Here is a 26,022-nt window from a genome sequence, read left to right as displayed (position 1 = left end):
GACTGCCTCTATGGCAGACACTTTTTTTTCTCTCTTTCTCTTTCCCTTGCTTGCTATCTCTCTCTCTCTTCCTTTTGGGCATTATAGTTTGCAATACAGGTACTGAAAGGTTGTACTGTATATCCTTTTACCTTCTTTCAGCATGCATTTCTTGTCCAGACCGATCATTTACAATTATCATTGCCATAGTTTTGGTCCCTTCTTTGTCCTAACTGCCCTCCACTCCTACTTGTGGCAAGCTTCCAACCTTGGACCAGTTCTCCTGGCCCTGTTTCTACTGTCCTTCGGTATTAGTCCCATACTCTGTTTTTTATATCCCACAAATGAGTGTGGTCCTTCTATTTCTGTCCCTCTCCCTCTGACTCATTTCACTCAGCATGATACTCTCCGTGTCCATCCATTTATAACCAAATTTAATGACTTCATTTTTCCTGGTGACTGCATAGTATTCCACTGTATAGATCTATCATATCATCGTTTCTTTATCCATTCATTGGTTCTCAGGCACTCAGGTTGTTTCCAGATTCTGGCTATTGTGAATATTGCTGCAATGAATATAAGAGTGCAGATGACTTTTCTGCAGTGGTTTATTTATTAATTTTTTCCCCAAGGGTATATTCTCAGGAGTACACCTGAGAATATACCCTTGAATATTCTCCTTTTACCAGCATTCCATATTGCCCCCTGAGCACCAGAAGGTAAAAGGATATTGTTGGGTCATATACCAGACCTAAAATTTTTTTTTTTAGGGATCACACCCAGTTGTACTCAGGGCTTAAACCTGGCTCTGTGCTCAGAGATCACTCTGGTGGGGACTTAGAGATCATATGTCATCCTAGTAGCTGAACCCAGGTTGACTATGAGCCATACTCACTGTACTATCTTTTCCTGAGTACTTTTCTTTTTCTGAATTTTTATTAAGTTTTGAATAGTTTTTTTTTTCCCCTCAGGGGGATGGATGTCATATCTGGAAGTGTATGGGAGAACTATGTGATGACCAGGATCAAACCTGGGAGAGAGTTCAACCTTTTTTTTTTTTTTTTTTTTTTTGCTTTTTGGGTCACACTTGGCGATGCACAGAGGTTACTCCTTGCTTTGCACTCAGGAATGACTCCTGGCGGTGTTTAGGGGATCATATGGGATGCTGGGGATCGAACCTGGGTCAGCCGCGTGCAAGGCAAACACCCTACCCGCTGTGCTATACTCCAGCCCCGAGAGTTCAACCGTTTTCTTTTTCTTTCTTTTTTTTTTTTCTTTTTTGGGTCACACCCAGCGAAGCTCAGGGGTTACTCCTGGCTTTTTGCACTCAGAAATTACTCCTGGCGGTTCTTGGGGGACCATATGGGATGCCGGAGAATCGAACCCGGGTCAGCAGCGTGCAAGGCAAATGCCCTACCCGCTGTGCTATCACTCCAGCCCCGAGTTCAACCTTTTGAACTCTCACCAGCTTTTCTTTAGGATATTATCAAGTTGTTCTTTCTACCCTAAATTGTAGCTCTAATAGGCTCTTTTTTTTTGGGGGGGGTCACATGTGGCGATGCACAAGGGTCATTCCTGGCTCTGCATCAGGAATTACCCCTGGTGGTGCTCAGAGGACCTTTGGAATGTTGGGAATCAAACCCAGGTCGGCCGCGTGCAAGCCGAACACCCTACCCACTGTGCTATCACTCCAGCCACATCTAATAGAATTTTTTTTTTTTTTTTTTTGCTTTTTGGGTCACACCCGGCGATGCACAGGGGTCACTCCTGGCTCATGCACTCAGGAATCACCCCTGGTGGTGCTTGGGGGACCATATGGGATGCTGGGATTCGAACCCGGGTCAGCCGCGTGCAAGGCAAACGCCCTACCCGCTGTGCTATCGTTCCAGCCCTAGACTTATTTTTATTTTATGTACTTTCTGAGAGATTTGGGGGCCATACCTAGAGGTATTCAGGGGCTATTTCTGACTCTGTGCTTAGGAGTGACCCCTGACTGTAGTAAGAGGCCTACATGCGGTGCCGGGGATTTGAACTGGGGTCAACAGGGTACAGGGTACAGGTGATTTGAACTGGGGTCAACAGGGTACAAAAGATAAAGGCAAGCAAGCGCTTTATCTTTCTTGCCCTGCTTATTTTTATTGCTTAGATCAGCTATTTTTATTTTTTATTTATATTTATTTATTTATTTATTTGTTTTCTTTTAGGGTCACACCTGGCGATGCACAGGGGTTACTCTTGGCTCTGCACTCAGGAATTACTCCTGGCGGTGCTCAGGGGGCCATATGGAATGCTGGGATTCAAACCCGGCTTGGCTGCGTGCAAGACAAACGCCCTACCCGATCTGCTGTAGCTCCAGCCCCAGATCAGCTATTTTTATATCTCTCCACTGTATCTTAATTTTCTTGTTAATAATAATGTTCTTTATGTGTGTGTGGAGAGTTACCTGTGGGGGTGGGGTGGGCACATCCTCAGGGTTTACTCCTGGCTATGTGCTTAGGAATCACTCCTGACAGTGCTCATTGAACCCTATGGGATCGAACCATTGAGGGATCAAGTCAAGGATTGAATGTGTGTCCACAACATGCAAAGGAAGCACCCTCCATGCTTCCTATCACTCCGGCCCATAATAGTGTTCTTATTAAAACACCCATAATTAGGGCCTGGAAATGTGGCTCAGCATTAGAATTCCTGCCTTGTAGGCATGAGGCTCAAGTTTGATCCTTAGCACTGCCCTGTGTGCTGAGTGCAATCCAGCAGCATTGCCATTTGTGTTCCCTGGTGCTACCAGAAAAAAAGTATGCTCTCTGTTGTACTGGAACTAAGTGTGTGAACACTACAGCTAAAGTGTGAGCACCACAATAATGAGTATGAGTACCACAATCAAGTGTGTGAGCACTGTATGAAATGCCCAGCCTCCATCCCTTCGTCACAACATCAGAGGAAGGGGGGAAATAAATAGAATATTTACAAATAGTTACCAATGAAAAATGACAGAAAGAATGTGACAGAAAGAATAAAACACTAGAGTCAGAAGATATTTTTGTTTAGGCCACACCCGCTCAGGGATTACTTCTGCCTCTGTTTTCAGGGATCACTTTAAGCAGAACTCAGAGACCATATGGAATGTTGGGGGATCAAGCCTGGGTTGACTGCATGTTCTACTTGCAGTAGTTTCTCTGCAGACCCTAGATCAAATGATCTTCCTTTCAATTTCTTCTGAGATAATAAGTTTGTTGATTTAAAAAAAATTTTTTTGGGGGGGTCACACCCGGCGATGCACTGGGGTTACTCCTAGGTCTGCACTCAGGAATTACTCCTGGCGGTACCGGGGGACCATATGGGATGCTGGGAATCGAACCTGGATTGGCCGCATGCAAGGCAAATGCCCTACCCGCTGTGCTATCACTCCAGCCCCTGTCAATTTTAATATTTCCTTCCTTCCTTCCTTCCTTCCTTCCTTCCTTCCTTCCTTCCTTCCTTCCTTCCTTCCTTTCTTTCTTTCTTTCTTTCTTTCTTTCTTTCTTTCTTTCTTTCTTTCTTTCTTTCTTTCTTTCTTTCTTTCTTTCTTTCTTTCTTCCTTTCTTTCTATTGGTTAGGGCTTGTTGGGTCATACCCACCAATGCTCAAGGGTTACTCCTGGCTCTGCACTCAGGAATCACTCCTGGAAGTACTCTGGGACCATATGGGATGCTGGGGATTGAACCTGGGTCAGCCACCTGGTCTGAGCATGGTTAGGAATGACTTGAAGCACTGAACTAAAAGTAGCTCCTGAGCACTGCTAGATGTGGACCAATAAAACAAACTAAAGCACATAAAGTTATTGCTAAATTCATTGGCCAAAATCTGTGAAGACATTAAATATTCACTTATTTTATTTTAATTATTATTGAACTGGAGCAATAGCACAGTGGGTAGGGCGTTTGCCTCGCACATGGCCAACCTGGGTTCGATTCCTCCATCCCTCTCAGAGAGCCTGGCAAGCTACCGAGAGTATTTAGCCTGCATGGCAGAGCCTGGCAAGCTACCCGTGGCGTATTCAATATGCCAAAAACAGTAACAACAAGTCTCACAATGGAGATGTTACTGGTGCCCACTTGAACAAATCGATGAACAAGGGGACTACAGTGCTACAGTGCTGATTATTTTGGCACTTTTTGTCACACCCGGCGATGCTCAGGGGTTACTCTTGGCTCTGTATTCATCAGTTACTACTGATGGTGCTCAGGGGACCATTGGGATGCCGGGGATCGAACCCCAGTTGGCTGCTTGCAAGACAAAAGCCCTCATGTGTTTTATTTTACTTTCATTTTTTGGACCACTCTTGACAATGATTGAGGGCTACTCCTGGCTCTGTGCTGAGTGTCACTCCTGGTAAAGCTGATGGTAATGGTGATGGTAATGCTCCATATCAAACCAGGTCTCTACATGCAGTGCATGCATTCAACCCTTTGAGTTATCTTTCCAGCCAAAATCTCCATTTTAAATGAGTAATAGGCTTGCTCTTCAAGCCTGTGTTTTCCCTACAGCACATAGCTTGCTTGCTTGTGTGTTTCTTCGCTTGCTCATTTCCACTCTGGAGAAGCCTGTGATTTCTCTTGACCAGCTACTTCTCTCTTTCTCTCTTCTTTCATCTTTTTAGATAAGTTTCATTAAATACTGTCTTGTTCCACAAAAATAAATAAATGAGCAAGAGGGGATATATGGAAAAGAGTGAGACTTAAACTTTTTATTTGTTTGTTGTTTTGGGGGCTACACCTGGAGGTGCTTGGACTTACTCCTGGCGGCTTTGTATTCATGAATTACTCCTGTTGGGGCTCAGGAAACCATATGGGGTGCTAGGGAGTAAACTTAGGCCAGCGGCTTGCAAGGCAGGTGACTTACGGACTGTGTTATCTCTGGCCCAGTATTTAGACATTTTAAATTCTCAATAATACTTCTAGATTTTCAATTTCAATATATTGCATTTGAGTTTGATATATAGTGTTGAAGTCTATTGCTTTAGAAAAAATTGTGTTGCAGAAGAGAGACTGGCTGTTCATAATATGTATTTTTAGTTAACGTCAGTGCCTAAATTTACTGCTACTGTTAAAATTTACGGAACATTTTGCTCCCTCAGAACTGATTTTGGCATAAAACATGTTGACAAGATTTCATGTATTTTTGACCACGATATATTCCTTTGTCTGTTTTCAAATTCAGATCCTGATTAACATAGGTCTTGGATGCTTCAACTATCCACTTGACTTTCATTCTGTGTAAATATGATGTGAGCTTTTTAACATACTACGACTCTGATAGTGATTTTATGTGTCGCTTACTTTATGAAAATATAATATTAGAGTCACCCAGAAGAGCTTGAGAACTCGTGGAAATGATGACTACCTGCTTAACAAAACTAATACAAATAGGGGTCAGTGAGATGGATCAGAGGGCTTGAGCGCATGCTTGGCGTGGGAGAGCCCCAGTTCCATTTCTAACACTACATGATCTCCTGAGCCACAAGCAGCATCTGAGCCCTGAACCAGGAGTAGCCTTTGATCACCACAAGGTACAGCCCAAGAGCCAAAAACAATATTTTTGATAGATATTTTTGTTTTGGTTTTGGTTTTTGGGCTATCCCAGCTTACTCCTAGCCCTGCATTCAGGATCATTCCTGGCAGTGCTCAGGGGACTTTATGTGGTGCCAGGAGTTGAACCCAGGTCAGCTGTGTGCAAAGCAAGCTCCTTACCCACTATGCTATTGCTCTAGCCCTTTTCTTTATAGGTTACCTTCTGAAGAGACTACCAATTTGTATGACTACCAGAGATGTTTCAGTGCTACCAGTACTTGTTTCTTACTATAGAGTACAATAGTTCACTTTTAGCAATGATTTCACTTTCCTTGATCCAGTAAACTGAAATGAATCATGGTCTGAAAATATGTATAATATATTTTGAGAACCACTATGACAATGATAGTTAGAAATGATCACTCTGGACAAAAACTGAGTGAAGGGAGGTAAAGGGATATACATGATAACCTTTTAGTACCTGTTTTGCAAATCATAATGCCCAAAAGAAAAGAGAGAGAGTGAGCAAGCAAGAGAAAGAGACAGGAAGAGGGAGAGAGAGAGGGAAAGTGTCTGCCATAGAGGCAGTCTGGTGGGGTGGAGGGGGGAACTGGGGTCATTGGTGTTGGGAAATGTACACTGGTGAAGGGATGGGTGTTGGAACATTGTATGACAAACCAATCATGAACCACTTTGTGGTTGTGTATCAATGATACATTTTTTAAAAAAATTTAAAAATAAAAGTAAGATGTACAGCTCAAAAAATAAAATATTTTGAGAGGGAGGTCTCATTCATATAGCTCTGATGATGGTGTATTATTATAATTGTTCTATTTTGTTAGTTATTGCTGTTACTCTCTGTCTAATTTATAAATTCAATTTTATTATCACTTGTATCACTTGTCATCCCGTTAATCTTTGATTTGCTTGAGCGGGCGCCAGTAATGTCTCCATTCGTCCCTGTCGCGTGCTAGTGTAGCCCAGTGGTATCAGCTTCCTCCAGAAACAGGAAAAGCCTCAAACCATTTGTTCAGGGCTTTGACGAAGTCTGACCATCTCGTAGGTGGGCGGCCACGTGGTCTTTTGACGTCTGAATTTTATTACAGCATGTATATATAGAGAAAAACAGTAGTATATGGGATTGGGGAAATAACTCAAAGTGCTGGAGAGTATTTGCATGCATGAGTTTCAGATTTGATCCCCAGTAGCTCATGACCTCCTCAACCCCCCAAACACTACCAGGGCCAAGCCCTGGTGGCCCTTAGTGCTGCTGGACCTGAGCAGCTCCACAACACAGGCCTGAACAGTCAGATATCCAGCCAAGCATTTCTAGAAATCACCTTTCTCATCCCCTGAGCACTATTTGGGAGGTAAAAAAAAAAAAAGAGTTTTAAGCATTCATGGGGGAATCTTAGAATGTAATATCTGGGTAAGGAAGGAATACTATATTTAATCTTGTTTGCCTATTTGATGACCTTATAACAATACTATCTTTGGGGGCCACACCCGACTGTATTTAGGGCTTAATCTTGCCTCTGTGCTCTGAAATTACTCCCTAGCAAGACTCAGGGGACCAGGGGACTGGAGCAATAGCACAGCGGGTAGGGCATTTACCTTGCACGCAGCCGACCCGGGTTCGATTCCCAGCATTCCATATGTTCCACTGAGCACCGCCAGGAGTAATTCCTGAGTGCAGAGCCAGGAGTAACCCCTGTGCATTGCCAGGTGTGACCCAAAAAGAAAGACAAAAAGACTCAGGGGACCAATGGGGTTGCATGGAATTGAACCCAAGTTGACCACATGCAAGGCAAATGTCATACCCTCTCTATAACTCAGGCCCCAATAATACTATCTTGTGTGATGTTGCTCTTTTAAAAAATTATTTTTGGACCACACCTAGCCTAGAGGTGCTTGGGACTTACTTTTGGCTCTGCACCCAGGGACTTTGCCAGTCTGGATCCAAGCCATTCGTTTCCCCAGTGCCGATGGCCAAGGTGAGTTAAGCAAAACAGAACAGTGGAAGCAATATTTTCTTGAGTCTACCTTTCTTGCTCTCCACTTTACTAACCAAAGTAAAGTGTTTGTGGGCAACAAAACTACCACAGTGGAGGTCTGGTATATGTAAACAATAAAATATGTGCCTTACATGTATAAGAACTGATTTTGAGCCCCAACACTGCAAAATTTTAAAGTTGCCATAATGATTTTTATATGACATATAATTATGTATGAATATTTTTTGTTTTTGGTGGGGAGCTACAGTCAGTTCTTATCAGATACTCCCAACATGGTGCTTGGGGATTACTCCCTGCAGTGCTTAGGGGATCATGTTGTGCTGGGGATTGAACCCAGGCCTCTCAAGTGTGTTCATTCCATTGAGCTAACTCTGCACCAAGCCAAAAACAAAAAAGTACTCTTCAGTTGGAGAGATAGCACAGTGGGTAAGGTGCTTGCCTTGCACATGACCAATCTGGATTTGGTTCTGGCACCGCATATGGTCCCCTGAGCCCCACCAGGAGTGATCCCTTAGTGCAGAGCCAGGAGTAAGCCCTGAGCACCACTGGGTGTGCCTCTCCCCCCAAAAAAAAGTAAAGAACTCTTACAAATCATTAAAATTAACCACCAATAGAAAAATAATAGGGAAAAGAGAAAGTGAAAGAGAAAGTGAGAGAGAAAGAAAGAAGAAAAATGCCTGCTATAGAGGCAGGCTTGGGGGAGATGATGGGAGGGAAACTGGGGACACTGGTGCTGGTGGAATGATTGGTGTTGGAACATAATTAGAACTGAAACCTATTATGAACAGCTTTGTAAAGATCTGTCTCACAGTGAGTCAATAAAAAAATCTTAAAAGAAAAACAATAGAAAAATGGTCAAAAAATATGAAAGGCCAGATCATAGAATGAGAAATTGTGTAAAATTGTAAGCAATTGTAAGTAAGTGTCCACCTTCACTTACAAATAGAAAAGAACAAGAAAATGTAGCATTGGGGCTGGAGCAATAGTACGGTGGGTAGGGTGTTTACTTTGTTATGTGGCCACCCCCGAGTTCGATCCCTGGTGCCCCCATATGATCCCCTGAGCCACACCAGGAGTAACCCTGGTGCTCAGGGTGTGCTGCCACTGGGTGTGGCTCAAAAGCCATAAAGAAAAATGCAATATTACACAGATTGTATTATTGGACTGGAGTGATAGAGCAGGTAGGGTGTTTGCCTTGCACTGAGTCAGACAGGATTCAACCCCTGGTACCCCATATGGTCCCCTGAGCTCCGCTAGTAGTATCAGTTATAAGATACTTAAAAGAACAAGAAAATATTCTTTATAAGGGAAGTTGGAAATCTTTGCAAGCACCCTACCCACTGTAATCTCTCCAGCCCCCTGTAGTAGGTTTTGTTTTTTTTTTTTCCTTTTTGGGTCACACCCGGCAATGCACAGGGGTTACTCCTGGCTCACTCAGGAATCACTCCCTGGCGGTGCTCAGGGGACCATATGGGATGCTGGGAATCGAACCCAGGTCGGCCGTGTGCAAGGCAAACACCCTACCTGGGGCTATCACTCCAGCCCCTGTAGTAGTTTTTTGTCATTTAAATTTTTTTCAATTTTATTTTCATAAAGTTGTTCACAATAATTGATTACACTCAAAGTTTCATCACCAATCCCTCCACCATTACACTGTCCCACCACCATTATATTGTACTTTCCCATCACCACTAAAGCTGTCCCACAGGCAGATGCTAAATAACTTATTTTGTGTTTGTTATTAATAGTATGAGATGTTGGGGGGCCGGAGCAATAGCACAGCGGGTAGGGCGTTTGCCTTGCACGCGGCCGACCCAGGTTCGATCCCCGGCATCCCATATGGTCCCCCAAGCACCGCCAGGAGTAATTCCTGAGTGCAAAGCCAGGAGTAACCCCTGAGCAGTGCTGGGTGTGACCCAAAAAGCAAAAAAAAAAAAAAATAGTATGAGATGTCGGCACTCCTGGAATTTTAAAATTTAAATATTTGGGGTCTGGAGACATCTCTGCAGCACATGAAAAGCACATGAAAAAATGCTCTTCATCACTAATCGAGGAGATGCAGATTAAAACAACGATGAGATATCATCTCACACCACAGAGACTGGCACACATCCAAAAGAACAAAAGCAACCGGTGTTGGCGCAGATGTGAGGAGAAAGGGACTCTCCTTCACTACTGGTGGGAATGCCAGCTGGTCCAGTCCTTTTGGAAAACAGTATGGACATGGACGTATCTCAAGAAATTAGAAATTGAGCTCCCATTTGACCCAGCAATACCACTTCTGGGAACATATCCCAGAGATGCAAAAAAGTATAGTAGAAATGACATCTGCACTTGTATATTCATTGCTGCACTGTTTATAATAGCCAGAATCTGGAAAATCCTGAGTGCCCAAGAACAGATGACTGGTTAAAGAAACCTTGGTACATCTACACAATAGAATACTATGCAGCTGTTAGAAAAGATGAATTCATGAAATTTGTATATAAGTGGATCAATATGGAAAGTATCATGGTAAGTGAAATGAGTCAGAAAGACAGGGACAGACATGGAAAGATTGCACTCATTTGTGGAATATAAAGTAACAGAATGGGAGACTTAACACCCAAGGATAGTAGAGATAAGTACCAGGTAGTTTGCTCCATGGCTTGGAAGATGGCCTCACATGCTGGGGGAAAAGACAGCTCATATAGAGAAGGGACCACCAAGTAAAAGGTGTTTAGAGGGCCCGCTCGGGATGGGAGATGTGTGCCAAAAATAGACTAAAGACTGAACATGATGGCCATTCAATACTTGCATTGCAGACCACAACACCCTGAAGGCAAGAATAAAAGGGAATGTGCCTGTCACAGGTGGATGGGGGATGGGAGGAATACTGGGAACATTGGTGGTGGAGAACAGGCACTGGTGGAGGGATGGGCACTTGATCATTGTATGACTGAAACATAAGCACGAAAATTTGTAAGTTTGTAACTGTACCCCACGGTGATTCATTAAAAATACTTTTTTTAAATAAAGTCAGAACCATCACATTGGATTAGATTGTTACTCTTAAAAAAAAAAAACCAAAACAATGAGATATCATCTCACGCCAGATTAGATTGTTACTCTTAAAAAAACAAAACAAAACAATGAGATATCATCTCACACCACAGAGACTGCACACATCAAAAAAAAAAAAGTGTAAAAAACTAAGGCTTGCCGAGGGGCGAGTGCACTCGCAGGCTCTCCAGGCGGCTCTGTCTCACCGCCCGTGTTCGGTGCCCTGGAACCGCAGTGTGTGGACTGGATCGGGACGGCCGGTGGTCAAGGAAAGGCGAAGGAAGAACGAGGACCAAGCTAGTTGCTGATTAGTTACCGTTTATTCAATCTTCCATCTTTCTCATCTCCCGCACTCCCAGCTCCGCTCCACCTCTCTCTGGATCAACTATCAACTGCCCACTCTCTCCCTTCTCTCCCTCTCCTCCTACTTCTCTCTCCCACCTTGCCCCTCTAGGCTACACCCAGCCAGGTAGCAAAATCAACATAAGAAAGCCCTTCCTGAGGGCAGGGCATTCCAAAGCCCTACCTCACTCTTAAGGTTTTTTCTTTTCCTTAGTCCAGGAACTTATTAACATCTTAATACTAGTTATTTTTGTATGGACAAAGCAAGGGATACATTGAGGCTTGCAAGGCAGCTCTCCTGGCAACATCTTGCCACAGGCTCAGACCACAGCACTCAGGCCAGATTAATCATTCCTCACCCTAGCAGGGTCCAAATCTAGTTATCACTGTTTGGATCATGACAGCATTTGTCCATGACCAAGCTCTTAACTTATAGTTAAGCATTAGGCACTTTGACCAGGCCCATCTCAATGCCAGGGTAGCACACAACTCACCGCTTGCCCTGGGTCCTTCTCCTCTCGTAGGTAGGGACCCTGCTTTGGGGATGCTAGGAAGTAAGGGCAGCTGAGGCTTAGGTCAAGAGAACAGATACCCTGGAGGAAAATATCATGTAGAGTCAAATGACTCCCAGGTTACAAAAGCATAACATTTGTTAAGTCTTCCTGTGTCCATACAAAAAGGACTTGCTATGAATAAACTATGCAAAGGACTCAAGAAGAGAAAAACATTATTTACAAGTCAACAGAACACTAAGAAAGAAGTTACAAATAAACAAAGAGGAATAGGAGCACTGTAATGGGAGTAACCCAATAAACCTAAACTACCTGAGGCTATGTTATCCTACAAAAAGCAACCAGTGTTGGTGTGGATGTGGGGAGAAGGAGACTCTCCTTCACTCCTTCACTCTCCTTCACATGGTCCAGCCTTTTTGGAAAACAGTATGGATGTTTCTCAAAAAACTAGAAATTGAGCTCCCATTTGACTGAGCAATACCACTTATGGGAATATATCCCAGAGATGCAAAAAAGCACAGTAGAAATGACATTTGCACTTGTATGTTTATTGCAACACTATTTACAATAGCCAGAATCTGGAAAAAACCTGAGTGTCTGAAAACAGATGACTAGTTAAAAGAAACTTTGGTATATCTACACAATGGAATACTATGCAGCTGTTAGAAAAGGTGAAACCATGAAATTTACATATAAGTGTATCAACATAGAGAGTATCATGCTAAGTGAAATGAGTTAGAAAGAGCGGGACAGACACAGAATGACTGCACCCATTTGTGGAATATAGAGTAACATAATAGGAGAATAACACCTAAGGACAGTAGAGATAAAGGACAGGAGAGTGGCCCCACAACTTGGAAGCCAATCTCATGTGCTGGGGGGAAAGGCAGGTGGGATGCAGAAGAGACCACTAAGCAAATGATAGTTGGAGGGATCTCTCAGGATGGTAGATGCATGCTGAAAGTAGGGTATAGATCAAACATGATGGCTGTTTAGGGCCCATGTTGCAAACCAAAGCACCCAAAAGGAGAGAGAGAGTAAAAGGGAATGTGTCTGCCACAGAGGCAGGGGGTAAGAAGGTGTGAGGGTGGCGGGAGGGACACTGAAACATTGGTGGTGGAGAATGGGCACTGGTGGAGGGATGGGTACTTAAACGTTGTTTGAAATGTAATCATGAAAATTTGTAAGTCTGTAACTATCTCACAATAATTCATTAAAATAAAAAAATTTAAATCTTCTGAGATGCATTTTGAGTTGCTGGACTCTTTAATAGTTTTAAAATGAATTATGGGGCAGGGAATATGGCTCAGTGGTAAAGCGCATAAATAAATAAAATGAATTTTTTGGCAGACCTGCCATCAGAAGGCAGGGTGTATAGTACCTCTCTTTTTGTTTGTTTTTGGGTCACACCCAGCGATGCACAGGAATTACTCCTGGCTCATGCACTCAGGAATTACTCCTGTCGGTGCTCGGGGGACCATATGGGATGCTGGGAATTGAACCTGGGTCAGCCACGTGCAAGACAAACGCCCTACTCATTGTACCATTACTCCAGCGCCATCCTCTTTTGAATACAAATGAACCATAGAATATAATGAAAGATTTGTCATTGATTTATGATGCATATTATTTTTAAAAATATATTTTTCTGTCTTTACTGGAACACTTATAGTAGATGTGGGGTTGCGCCACACCCAGCTCTGCTCAGGGCTTACTCCTGGTACTGCCCTCAGGTATCACACCTGGTGTTGCTCAGGGGACCATGTATAATGCTGGGAATGAACCAGGGTTAGCTGCATGAAAGGCAAGTGCCTAATCTCTGTACAGTCTCTTTGACCCAGAAGCCTGAGTATTCTACAGCTACCATGTTGGAGACATTATGTTTATTTATGTAGGCAATTAAAGTTGGTGACCCAGCTGAACTCAGTCAAAAGCCAGCCTCCTCACCTAACTAAAGAGAAATCACTTAAAGCAGTTTGACAACACAATAAAAATTAGTATTTTGAATATATATGTGAATTTTTATTTATTTGGGGGCCACACCCAGCAGTGTGCATGGTTTATACCTAACATTGTGCTTGCTTCAGGTGCTGGAGGGTGGGGCTGGGGGTCAGTGTGACGTGCCCAGGATCCAACAGGGTGGCTGCATGCAAAGCAAGAGCCCTAACTGATGACTATGTCTCTGGCACAAGACACAATTTTTATAATTTTTTCCAATCCAATTTTTGTCATTACTAGATACCAATTATAGCAATTCCATCTCTCAGTACAGTTTAGATCAAATCCTGAACATCTACCTATGCACATAGGTTTTTACCTTAAGAAACTAAAAGCATTGGCATATATTCCCTAAAATACAAAAATCCCAGAATTTATTGCCATTTTAATTTTATTTATTCCTTTTAGTTTAAACACCATGATTTATAAAGTTCATAATACAGTTGTTTCAGGCATTCAGTATTCCAACACCAATCCCACCACTAGTGTGACTTTCCCTCTACCAGAGTCCTTAGTTTCTCACCCAAACCCCAAGCCTGCCCCCAGCAAACACAAATTTACTTCATATTTCTTGTCAGAATTTCTTGCTTGCACGCCTGGCTGTCTTTCCCGAGGCCCCTCGGAGAGGATGGGCTCCAGCTTCCCTCCACACCCCGAGCAGAGCACCCGGCGGCCCAAGACCACTGGAACCTAGCTACAGCCATGCTCGAGGCCCCTCTCCACACATTCGGACAGGCCTCACACATGAAGGTACTCGCAGAGGAACCTAGGTGTGTATAATTTCATCAAAGGCTAACATCCAGAGACTTAAAAGTGAGCTCCCAGAAGCGAGTGGGTGCTTTGCGGCCGCGTGATATCTTGTAGTCTACTCCCTCTGGGAGAAACTGGGAAGCTTCTGAGAGTTTCCTGCCTACATGGGACAGCCTTGCAAGCTTCCCATGGTGTATTCATATGCTAAATCCAGTAACAAGCTGGATCTCATTCCCCTGACTCTAAAAGAGCCTCCAGTGCGACATCAACATTGTTGGGAGGGCCGAGTTGAGAGAGACTTCTAAGATCTCAGGGAAAGGACGAATGGAGAGGAGAAATCGACGATTAATGGGGATTTCGTGATTTGTGATTTCTTGTCACAACAGAATGGGAAATGGAATTATCAAAAAATAAATAAATGAAAGTCAATTTGTGATCATTATTATATCTTATACACATGTTACTAATGTCATCTGAGGATTTACCAAACTGGTTGATGCTCATTGAGTCTTCTGTGTTGTTATTTTTTCTTATTGAGCTTGATAGGCTTCATGCAATTTTCCCATCGTCTGTGTAATTTTCCCATTGTGCTCCTTCTGGGCTGTCAGAACTGTGAAATTAGGAGGTGTCACACAGTGGCATGCTCCAGGAGTTCTCATATGTGACGATGCACTACAAGACAGGAGCTGGGACAGTTTGAGGCTTGGTGATTAGATGGATCAGTAGTGGAGATGGGTGGTTTATATGCTGGAGGGTATGGGATTATGGGTGTGGATGGCTGGGCCTTACAACAGGGAGATGAATCAGCTCTCTCCAATCCCAGAACTCTCAGCCCAGAAAGAAATTGGTTTAACTGGGACAATTCACCAGCTTGACTTTCTTTCAAGGTTAGTTGTTGAGCTGGGCTCTTGATATGCCAGAGAATGTAAGGTTTTGGTGGGTTATTGCAAATTTTAAAAGATATTTGAGGAGCCAGAGAAAAAAGTATGGCAGGTAGGGTATTTGTCTTGCATGCAGCAGACCCAGGTTTGATTCTCAGCACCACATATGGTCCCCCAAGCCCTACCAGGATTGATCCCTCCTGAGTGCAGAGCCAGGAGTAAGCCCTGAGCACATCTGAGTGTGATCAAAGAAAAATAAGACAATTGAAGAAGGTAGCTTTGTGTATGAGATCCTGGAATAAAATTCTGAACTGATTTTTTTTTTTTTTTTGCTTTTTGGGTCACACCTGGCGATGCACAGGGGTTACTCCTGGCTCTGCACTCAGGAATTACCCCTGGCCGTGCTCAGGGGACCATATGGGATGCTGGGATTTGAACCCGGGTCAGCCGCGTGCAAGGCAAACGCCCTACCCGCTGTGCTATCTCTCCAGCCCCTGAACTGATTTTTTAAAAAAATGTATTTATGGGGCTGGAGACATAGTAAAGAAGGTAGGGTGTGTATCTTGCACATGACCAACCTGGGTTCAATCTCTGGTGCCCCATATGGTCCCCCGACCCTCTCCAGGAATGATCCTTGAACACAGAGCTAAGAGTAAGCCTTAAGCACTGGGGGGTGTGGCCCTGAAACAAAAATTTTTAAAAATTAAAGAAAAGACCGATGAATTCAGGAGAAACCTCAAAGGGTCAGATCATATGGGAATTCCAGGGCATATTTGATTCCCACCACCAGATGGTTCTCCACATGATTTGAGGGTCACACACTTAGTGTGACTCTCAAAATTTTAAACAATATTTGAAATATAAATAATTTTAAAATGAAATAAAATTGAGATAATTTTAAAAGTTTAATTAGCATATTATTGTTGAGGTGCCAGAGGTTGTATCTTATTCTGCTAGGGATTTTGATTGAAAGAAAAATCATTTTATATGTGAAGCAACTAAGTTTATTTTGCATAGATATTTTGACTTGCTGCCTTTGTGCAAATAACTACAATGTACTGTACTGTTATTTTTGCATATGAAGGTTCATCATCAAAATTTAGTAGTTCTCATCTTGCAGACTTACTGCAAACCACGTGTGCTATATTAATGCCAGACATGTCATTTATAGATCACTCTTTCATAAGGTAACTAACCACTTCATATGCCCACATAATTTCTTTTCTGGAGAAGATACATTGTGTCAGCATGGTTACCATGTGTGGTAATTGATAATGTCTGTGCCACATGGCTTGCTTCTACCCTTATCCAAGACAGCTATTCTACCACCTATGATTACCATATGTTACAGCACTCTAGGTTAATGGAATCATTTCCATCTTCCCTTCTAGTCACAAATGTCACTGTGGCTCAATTCCATCAGCTCCACACTCAACTAAGAATAAAGTGTTCAGTACTCTCTGATCATAGATGACACCTTTGTGAAGAGTTTTTATGTTTAGTTGCTTCTTTTTCTTTCATTTTTAAAAAGAGCTGCATTTTTTGATGAATATTCCAAAGAGGAAAATGAGGACCTGCTAAGTCAAATAGAACACAATCAAAATCACTTTCAATTCTTGAATGTATTTGTTCTAAGTAATTACATAAGGGAATTAAACATTTTACCACCATGAGCACTTTTTTTTCCTTGTTAAGGGAAAACTATTAGAAAATTACAGAAGTAGATTTTTTTAAAAGAATATAAGAACCAAGTATAATAGAAATTATCATGCTAGCCATTTATGATCCCTTTATTATATATTACTATCAACTACAGTCCTTGTCCTGTTTACAAACCTTGTCACAATAACTTAAAAAATAATTATGACTCCTTAATTTAACATGCTAGATTAAAACCAAAGATTGTTATCATGAATAGTTAAAATCTTAAGACAAAAAGTTAAAACCTATTTTGGGAAATTCTTTGCTTTTTAAAACTGGTGAAAATAGTGCATGTGGGCCTGTTAGTCTCTGATGTTAATTTTAATTTTGACAGATTTGGACTATTGCTGCATATGATATTAGCCAGCAATAGAGAAGGAATAAAATTAATATAGCAGTAATATTTTTGTCAATAAATGAAGATGATTTTTAAATTATATTATTGATCCAGGACATAGAAAATGCAGTTGGTATGGAGGAGAAAGGAAGTTTTTATTTGAAAATATTATTGTGCACAGTATTTTCCATTGTCAGGCATTCCTACTAGTCAAATATATCTTACAAAGTACTTATATATAACATATTTATATTCATTTTTAAAAATAGGAATTAAAAAGTGCATGTTTTTGGCTGAAGAGGTAGTACAGGGGCTGAGGTGCTTGGCTTATGACTGACCTCTGTTTGACCTCCAGCACTGCTTGATCCTCCACCAATGCTGAGACCCAACCCCAAGCTCAGAGGAGGGAGTAGCCTCCAGCACTGCTGATATGCTTCTCCAATCTCCCCCCAAAAACCCAAAATATGAAAATAAAAGAGAAAAAAAGTATGTATTTATTTATTTGCAATTTAAATGATTAGATCTAGGTTTATTGGAGGACCAGAGAGATAGTACAAGATGCTTGCTTTGCATGCAGCCGACCTGGATTTGATCTCCAGCACTGTATATGGTCCTGTTTGCACCTCCAGGAGTGATCTCTGATCACACAGACCCAAGAGCACACCCTGAAAACAATAGGGTAGAGTCCAAAAAACAGGAACTGTGGAAACTAAGGGGGAAGGGCATATGGAGATTGTTCTCTTATGCATATATACCCAGGTCACTAGATCTAATATACATATGTATAATTTGTTACTATGTCTCAAAAACATGTCAATATTTTATGTAAACAAAATATGTCGTCATTTGAGCTATACTAGCAGCTTCAAATAAATGATTTTTGCTGTTGCGCATTTAATTTTTTTGTTGTTTGGTATTTTGGTTTTTGGGCCACACCTGGTAATGCTTAGGGATAACTTCTGACTCTGCACTCAGGAATTATTCCTCCTGGTGTTCAGGGAACCCTGTGTGGTGTAAGGATCAAACTTGGGTTGGCCATGTGCAAAGTAAGTGCTGTACTGTCTCTCCAGCCCCGCCCCTAGAGCAGTTTTAAGTTTTTAAATATATGAATGACAAAAACAATCTCCATATGCCCTTAGTATCCACAGTTGTTGTTTTTGGGACTATACCCTATTGTTCTCAGGGGTGTGCTCTTGGGTCTGTGCTCAGAGATCACTCTTGGGGGTGCTGAGAGGACCATACACTGTGCTGGAGATCAAACCCAGGTCAGCTGCATGCAGTGCAAGCACCTTGTACTACCTTTCTGGACCTCCACAGTATTAAATCTTGCACAAATGAAATATAATTGTTATAATTAATGATCCAATATTGATATGTAATTCATTAGCAATACATAATTAGTGTTAAAGTCCATATTTTAGTGTTACTTTTTGTGTTGGACAGGCTATGGATTTTGAAACATATCTAATAACATGTATCATTACAGTAGCATTCAGAGTTACGTCCACAAATACTGTCTCCCAGGCCCCAAATGTGGCCGAGCAACATCAGTGTGGCCCCACCCCCCTATGCTTCTCCCCCCAGATAAAATGTGCACTCATGTGTGCTCATGTAGTAGAAGTGGGGTAGGGTTTCTCCTGAATCGTTTTTTAAAGAACATAAATCTAACTCATTTGGTCTCTGTCCTTCTGACCAATTGTCCCCCAAAGGCCATCTCCTAACTTTTGGAGTTAGGATTTCAGTGTGAATTTTGAGAGAACATGTAGGAATATTTTCCATAGCTATGAAAACTAGAAAGCTGGAAGGTGCTATCTTGAGGTTGAAGGACAAATGGAAGATGATGTTCCTAGAATTCAGGGGCTATGTCACAGGCAAAATGGAGCCTCAGTGTCCATGGTCACGGGGAGCAAAGCTGCAAAGGAGAAGCGCCAGCACCTCTGTAGGACTGAGGTAGGGAACAGGAAAGAAATATCTTGACTTTTCTCCTTTCCTCCCACCTTCTAATTTCTTGCCTATGCTTGCCACTGGGAAAATCCCTGCTGGAATTCAGCTGCCTGCTGAATATAGTCTGAAAGAGCCAGTCCCCCTACCCCACAGAGCAGAGCGAATGGGAAGGAATGGATATCAGAGTAAAATGGGCAAAGATGGACACATTCATCGGATTTTCAACTTAAAAAAAAACTTTATTGGGGTATAATTTACATGTTTATTTATAATGTACATGATAATGTTTTCATAAAATGAATGTACCTCCCTTGATAACCACCAGTCAAGATCTAGAACTGTCACTGTCACTGTCATCCCGTTGCTCATCTGTTTGCTCGAGTGGGCACCAGTAACATCTCCATTGTGAGACTTGTTACTATTTTTGGCATATCGAATATGCCATGGGTAGTTTGCCAGGCTCTGACGTGCGAGGAAGATACTCTCGGTAGCTTGCCAGGCTCTCCAAGAGGGGTGGAGGAATCGAGCCTGGGTCGGCCGTGTGCAAGGCGAACGCCCTCTCCGCTGCGCTATCGCTCCAGCCCCAAGATATAGAACACTTTATTTATTTATTTATTGGCTTTTGGGCCATACCCAGTGGTGGTCAGGGCTTATGCCTGACTCTGTGCTCAGGGATCACTCCTGGAGGCTCAGAAGGCCATATGTGGTGCCAGGGATCAAACTCTGGTCAGCTGCATGCAAAGTAGATGCCCTACTGCTCTACTAGTGCTCTGATCTCCATGAGCTATAGGACATTTTAATCACTACACAAAATTCTCTTTAACTTCCTGCCATAAATTCCCATATCCACCCTCCAGTCCAAGCAGTCTTTAACTTGTTATACAATTTTATATAAATGGAATCACGTAGTATGTGATTCTTTCATATCCATATACTATTTTATACATGATTTTTTTTCTCTCAACATGTGCTTGATATTCATTTTATGTTGTTCTTTTTAGTTTTGGGGCCATACCTGGAGGTGCTCAGGGCTTACTCAGGGGACCATTTATAGAACCAAGGATTAAGCCTGGGTCAGCTGAATGCAAGGCAAGCACCTTACCTTGCTGTACTATTTCTTCAGCCTAATTTATTTTTTGACTAGTATTCCATTGTATGAATATAATACAATTTGTTTATGTATTTACTTGTTGATGCATAGCTGAGTTATTTCTAAGTTTGAATTATTGTGAATAAAACTATTGTGAACATCTGCACAGTTTTGTTTTCTTGTGGTGTGTGTGTATGTGTTTGATGGATTTTTAAAAATTTCTTGTAGGTAAATAGCTGGAAGAAGAAATTACTGGGTCATAGGGTTAGATACTGCCAAATTCAACAGTTCTTTTTAGCTTTACACAAATATCATCCTTATAACAGTGCCCATGAAAGGACATTGTGCATTTCCTCCAAAGAGCTAAAGAGTAGAGAGAGTACAATTCTTATGAGAAAATTTCAATACCTCTAACACATATGCTTTTTTTTTTCTTTTTGGGTCACACCCAGCCATGCTCAGGGGTTACTCCTGGCTCTGCACTCAGGAATTACTCCTGGTGGTGCTCGAGGGACCATATGGGATGCTGGGAATTGAACCTGGGTCAGCCGAGTGCAAGGCAAACACCCTACCCGCTGTGCTATGCTCCAGTCCCTAACACGTGCTTTTGATAGTTCAATATTTTAATTTTTTTATCTTGGACTGGAGCAATAGCACAGCGGGTAGGGCATTTGCCTTGCATGTGGCCAACCCGGGTTTGATTCTCTGTTCTTCTTGGAGAGTCCAGCAAGCTACTGAGAGTATCCAGCCCATATGGCAGAGCCTGGCAAACTCCCCATGGCATATTTGATATGCCAAAAACAGTAACAAGTCTCCCAATGGAGACATTACTGGTGCCCGGTCAAGCAAATCGATGAACAACAGGATGACAGTGCTACAGTACTACAGTGCAGTGCTGGAGAATGAAACCCAGGGCTCTCATATGTAGGCAAGTGCTTGCTCTACTGCTCAGTTATATTTGTGGACCCTACAGTACAATTTTCTTTTATTTTTTTGGACATACCCGGTGGTCCTGGGTCTGCATTCATAGATTACTCCTGGCGAGCTCGGGGATCATACAGGGTGCAAGGGATTAAACCTGTGTCAGCCATGTACAAGGAAAACGCTCTACCTGCTGTACTATTGCTCTGGCCTCCAATGTTTCTAATAGAGAGTAATAAAGGGAAGTTTAGAAGTGTATGAAAAGTAAAGCAGTGTAAGATAGTGATTAAAAAGACTTCTCGACAATGGCAAAATCATCCTACACAGCTGCTCTGAGATCTCAGCTCTGCTGTCAGCTACCTTCTGGCAAAGCTACTGTCAAATGGTTGCAACAGGATCCATAATGATCTTTTGTGAAGGAATATCTCTATTAACATAAGCAAATACACCTCTCATTTATAGTAATATAGAGGTGTGGGCTTTTTCTTTTACTCTTAGTAGTAATGTTTCTCCAACATATAACACCTCCCTTTGATATGTGGGTTGAGCATAAATTAATGTCACAAATAAATGTCATCTAGATGAAGGAGGAACTACATTACAAAGTAGGAAGGTGTAGCTTGATGTGAATTGTTCAGTTGACAGCCACGTACTCTTGAACTAAATGTCATTGTGTCAAATTCTGAGGTATTAAACAGTTGTAATGTAAAATTGTCGGCATTTAGGCTTGCAGCTTTAAAGTTTTGTCAATCTTCTCTAGACTTTCTGAGATGGAAATGAACAGGTGGATTGAAAACAAAGACAAATGAGTTTAAAGACTTTCTTGGCATGTCATAGAGAAGTTGCTTTACACTAATGATGTTTTAAACAAACACATATAAATACATTTGGCTTGTCTGAAAACAGGCTTATTTATTGGGTCTTTCCATTTGCCTTTCAAACAGAAATAGTTATAGAGGACTTGTGTATTTCTCACTGTATACTTTGTATCATGTATTATTTAATCTAGAGAAAATGGAACTCTATTTTACATGATACATAATATACATTAGTGAGCTCAACCTTCTTAATCTTAAAATAACAGTATCAGGTTAGGGATTTAGAATACAGTATTAGTAAAAACTGTTAGCAGGGAGATTCCTTTTTCTGCCACTAAAAGACTAGAAATGATAGTTTAGATCCTAAATCCAACTGAAAGTCAGAAACAATAAATTGAGAGGATGGAGTTGATAATTTGCAAACATGTTTTTAAAGTAGAAAAAGAATCACTATGTTTTTGCTGAATTATATGTTGCCATGGACATGGGAGTGTGTAGTAATGATGCTATCATCTATACAGCTGTATAACAACACAGCTTCTCCCTTTCCCACCCCCCTCAGCAAGACTAGAAAATAATAGGTTTGTGTGTAGTTTGGGAAGAAAATTAGAATCATTTAAAGTCATTTCAATTTCAATCTAAGGAAGAAAGAAAAAAGGCTCAGGGAGATGGGAAAGAAGAATAAACAAAATGCAGGGAAAAGGGACATTATATAATAAAGTTTCATATATATTTATGGAGAGACTAAACATGTTGACTTTGCCATGAAAAGGGCTGGACTTAGTCATGGTTTCATCATTGTGTGTGACCTTGAAAGAGACCAAATGTCCTTAAGCCTGTTTCCTCATCTCTAAAATAGAATCATAAGGCAGTGTCCACTAACTTGAAAACAATTAATAAACTTTTATTCCCTATACAAATACCGTTTTATAGAAACCATGCACTGTTGAATCTTCAATGGTAGAGGTGAGTAAAGGATAAGGCCTGGAGGTTGTCATCCTGGGTTCCCATTGCAAAGCATGGTCAATAGTTTTGATTCCTTGAAGCAAGTAAAGTACTTCATCTTAACACTTCATCTTATTTCTGAGAAGTAAATACACCACTTCACAGAATCAAGTAAGAGAATTTTATGCAAAGGACTTCACCGGCTTGATAGGTTTCTGATGCCCTCCCCACCTCCACCTCTCAAATCTATTTCTTCCACGAGTGTCATCAACAAAAGGTGTTCACAGTGTGCCATTTCAACAGAGAAGGATTGAAAGGCAAGGCAGAAGCATGAGCTAAGAAGTAAATCCAATCCAGGTAGGAAGCAATACCGGTACTTGGAGATGCTTTCGTTCACTCTTACCCTCTTGAAGTGAGGGTATCCCGTACAATAATGACATTCAGAGTTGGAGAGCGGGCGAGTCGAGTGTCCTTTCGACTCTGCAGACTCGACGGGAGGGACCCTGGAAAATCTTAATTAGAACCGGTTTCCATGGCAACAGTCTCTAGGCAGCGTGGGCTGAGCTCTCGGGAGGGCTAGAAGATGGGCCGCCACTGGACCCCGTGCGCGCGCCCGCCACCAACTTTCCCTCCAGACCCGAGAGGGGCGCGCGGCGCGCTCCGCCCCCGCCTCCGGGCCGCGCACGTCCGCGCTCGGCGGCGCGCACGCCTGCGGGAGCCCTCTCCAGGCAACCCGGTGCTGATCGCTCCTGCCGGTGCGGCCGTTAACCGCCCTTGCGGGAGCCCGAGGCTCGAAAGCAAGCCCCCTCCTCTTCCTGAGCGGCTCCCCACCCCCTTCCAGGCCGGCCCCGGGGCATGAGCAGCGATGGCCGGCTGTAGCCCCGAGGAGAAAACTTACCGGCGCTTCCTGGAGCTATTTCTGGGCGAGTTTCGCGGACCCTGCGGTGGCGGCGAACCCGAGCCGGAACCCGAACCCGAGTCGGAGCCCGAGCCCGAGTCGGAACTGGGAGCCGCTGAGGCGGCTGAGGCTGCTTCGGTCGAGGAACCTGGCGGGGAGGCGGCCCCCGTAACTGCGACGGAGGAAGGGGAGCCCGAGCCGGAGCCAGACCCCGAACCCGAGGAGGAGGCTGTGGAAGAGGAGCCGGCGGCCGCGGCGGCGGCGGAGGGTGAGGAGGAGGAGGAAGAGGAGGAGGTGGTGGTGGTGGAGCAGGAGGAGGTGGAGGCGCCCGCAGCCCCGGGGCAGTCGGCCGTGCCGCCGCCGCCGCCGCCGCCGCCGCAGCCCCAGCTGCCGCCGCTGCCTCCGCTCCCGCGGCCGCTGTCGGAGCGCATCACCCGCGAGGAGGTGGAGGGCGAGAGCCTGGACCTGTGCCTGCAGCAGCTCTACAAATAGTTAAGTAGCGGGGCCGGGCTGGGGGTGGGCCCGCCGGCCGCGCCGCGCCGCGCCGGCCTCGACGCTCTTTTCCTCGGCCGCTCCAGTTGCTCTCTTTTTCCGCGCTTCGTTCCCCCACTCCCACGCGTGGCGCGGTGGAAAGCGTCCCCGCCCGCCGCCGGGCCCCCGGCCCGCTGCCCCGCGACCGCCCACTTCTTGCTCCACTCTGCACACACCCTTTTCTCGCTGGGCGCCTCGGCAGGATCTCGCCCTCCCGTCTCGGGAAGCCCGGTCTTCCCCGCGCCCCGCTTCCTCCCGGAGCCCCCTTATCCCCCCCCCCCCCCCACACACACTCCCGCCGGTCTTTGCTCGTCCGCGTCCCCGGTGTAGCGGTGGAGAGACGCGGCTCCTTTCTAGGCTAAGCTGCCCGATGCCGCCTGCGTTTGGAGCCGCAACAACAACGAGGAGACGGGCAGAGTGGCCCCAGAACCGTGTGGGGAGAGAGAGGGAGGCTCGAGGCATTTTTCCGTCCCCGGGATCTGAACCGAGAGTGCCGAGCTCTTTTAGATGATGGCTTTTGGGACGCGGGAGACTGGGAGCTTGAAAGAGGTTGGCGAGTTAGGCAAGGGGAGAAGGAATTGGCGGGGAAGTGGGGGCGGGGTGGGGAGCAGAAATGGACAAGGGGAGCCTTCAGGTGAAAGACACAGAAGATGTAATTGGTTCAAGTGGGAAAGCCAGGCGGGTTTGATCAAATTGCAATTAGGTGCAGTATTTTCAGTCCATTAAGTAGGGGTAGGGGAGAGAAAGCAGATGGCTTAGCTACACAGATGAAAGTCTAAAATAGAAAGGTCAAGGCTTTGCCTTTCATCCCAGTTCTGGTTTTTATGGGCTTGAAATAGAAACGGTTTACAATTGCGTGGATTTCAAAACTGGAATTGTTCAGCAAAAGATGACCGACTATTTAGCAGGTCTCCAAAATCATTGATAAACCCTGATGGTCTTTTGGCATTCTCAGTTGTAATGAAAGGTGTTACTCTCTGGCCCTCATAAAAGTTCTCTACTGCAAAATGCACTGCAATTAAGTTAAAACTCACTTGGATTTTCTCAGAAGCCTAAATTAAGAGAAGATCCCCGAGTGTGTACTTTCTTCCATGTAGCAGACTTCTCATTAAATCTTTCTTACTGTGAAAGCCGAAACTTATCTATAGAAAATAAACATTTGATCTGTCTACTGTAGAAGTGGACAGTGTTGAGGTCCCGCATTTTATAAATATCTAAAATTTGGAAATACTAGCTGATTACTAAAGTAATGCCTTCTGGGCCTTGTGAAAAATCAAATGTCTTGTAGTACCACCACTCAATTTAACAGTATTAAATTTTAGCATATTTTTGTAGTGTTCATTTAGAAAAGGACTTACAAAATGTCACTTTTAACATTATATGAAAACACTTTCAACTTCTTGTTCAAAATAAAATAAAAAATGTTTACCAAAGTGCAAAAAAAATTTCTCAGACTATTTCTATTTTGACAGTTTCTGTGATTACAAATACAATGGCAGAGTTAAACTTAACTAGGGAAGGTCCATTGAAAAAAGTCATTAGGTTAGAAAAGCCATAAACATTTGCATTCAGGTTCTTTTTTTTTTTTTTAAAGGGAAATCTTTATAAAGATGTTATAAGTTGATGGATGTTTTTCCATATGGAAGGAAAGCAACATTAACTTAACATGGACATAAACTAGAAAAACATATTCAGTTGAATATGGCCATTGGAATGGCCATCTAATTGAGAACGGAAGTTTGGACAGAACTCGGGTAGCCACATGTAAG

At 43.2% G+C, this 26,022-nt stretch overlaps 1 protein-coding gene and 1 long non-coding RNA gene across 2 annotated transcripts in view; one reads left to right on the top strand and one right to left on the bottom strand.

Moving 5' to 3' along the window:
• The window catches only part of LOC129403679 (uncharacterized), a 52,498-nt gene extending 28,646 nt beyond the window's left edge, over window positions 1-23,852 (bottom strand). Inside the window, exon 1 of the long non-coding RNA XR_008629375.1 lies at window positions 23,723-23,852. This is a non-coding gene — a long non-coding RNA (uncharacterized LOC129403679). The remainder of the gene's footprint in view (window positions 1-23,722) is intronic.
• Window positions 23,366-26,022, top strand: part of PPM1E (protein phosphatase, Mg2+/Mn2+ dependent 1E) — a 174,478-nt gene continuing 171,821 nt past the window's right edge. The window contains exon 1 of the mRNA XM_004608626.2: window positions 23,366-24,213. Within this exon, the coding sequence (XP_004608683.2) occupies window positions 23,690-24,213 (524 nt within the window). The 5' untranslated portion in view covers window positions 23,366-23,689. The remainder of the gene's footprint in view (window positions 24,214-26,022) is intronic.

The sequence above is a fragment of the Sorex araneus genome, chromosome 3, assembly GCF_027595985.1.
Source record: "Sorex araneus isolate mSorAra2 chromosome 3, mSorAra2.pri, whole genome shotgun sequence".
Lineage (NCBI taxonomy): Eukaryota > Metazoa > Chordata > Mammalia > Eulipotyphla > Soricidae > Sorex > Sorex araneus.
This window is presented reverse-complemented; position numbering and strand designations above follow the sequence as displayed.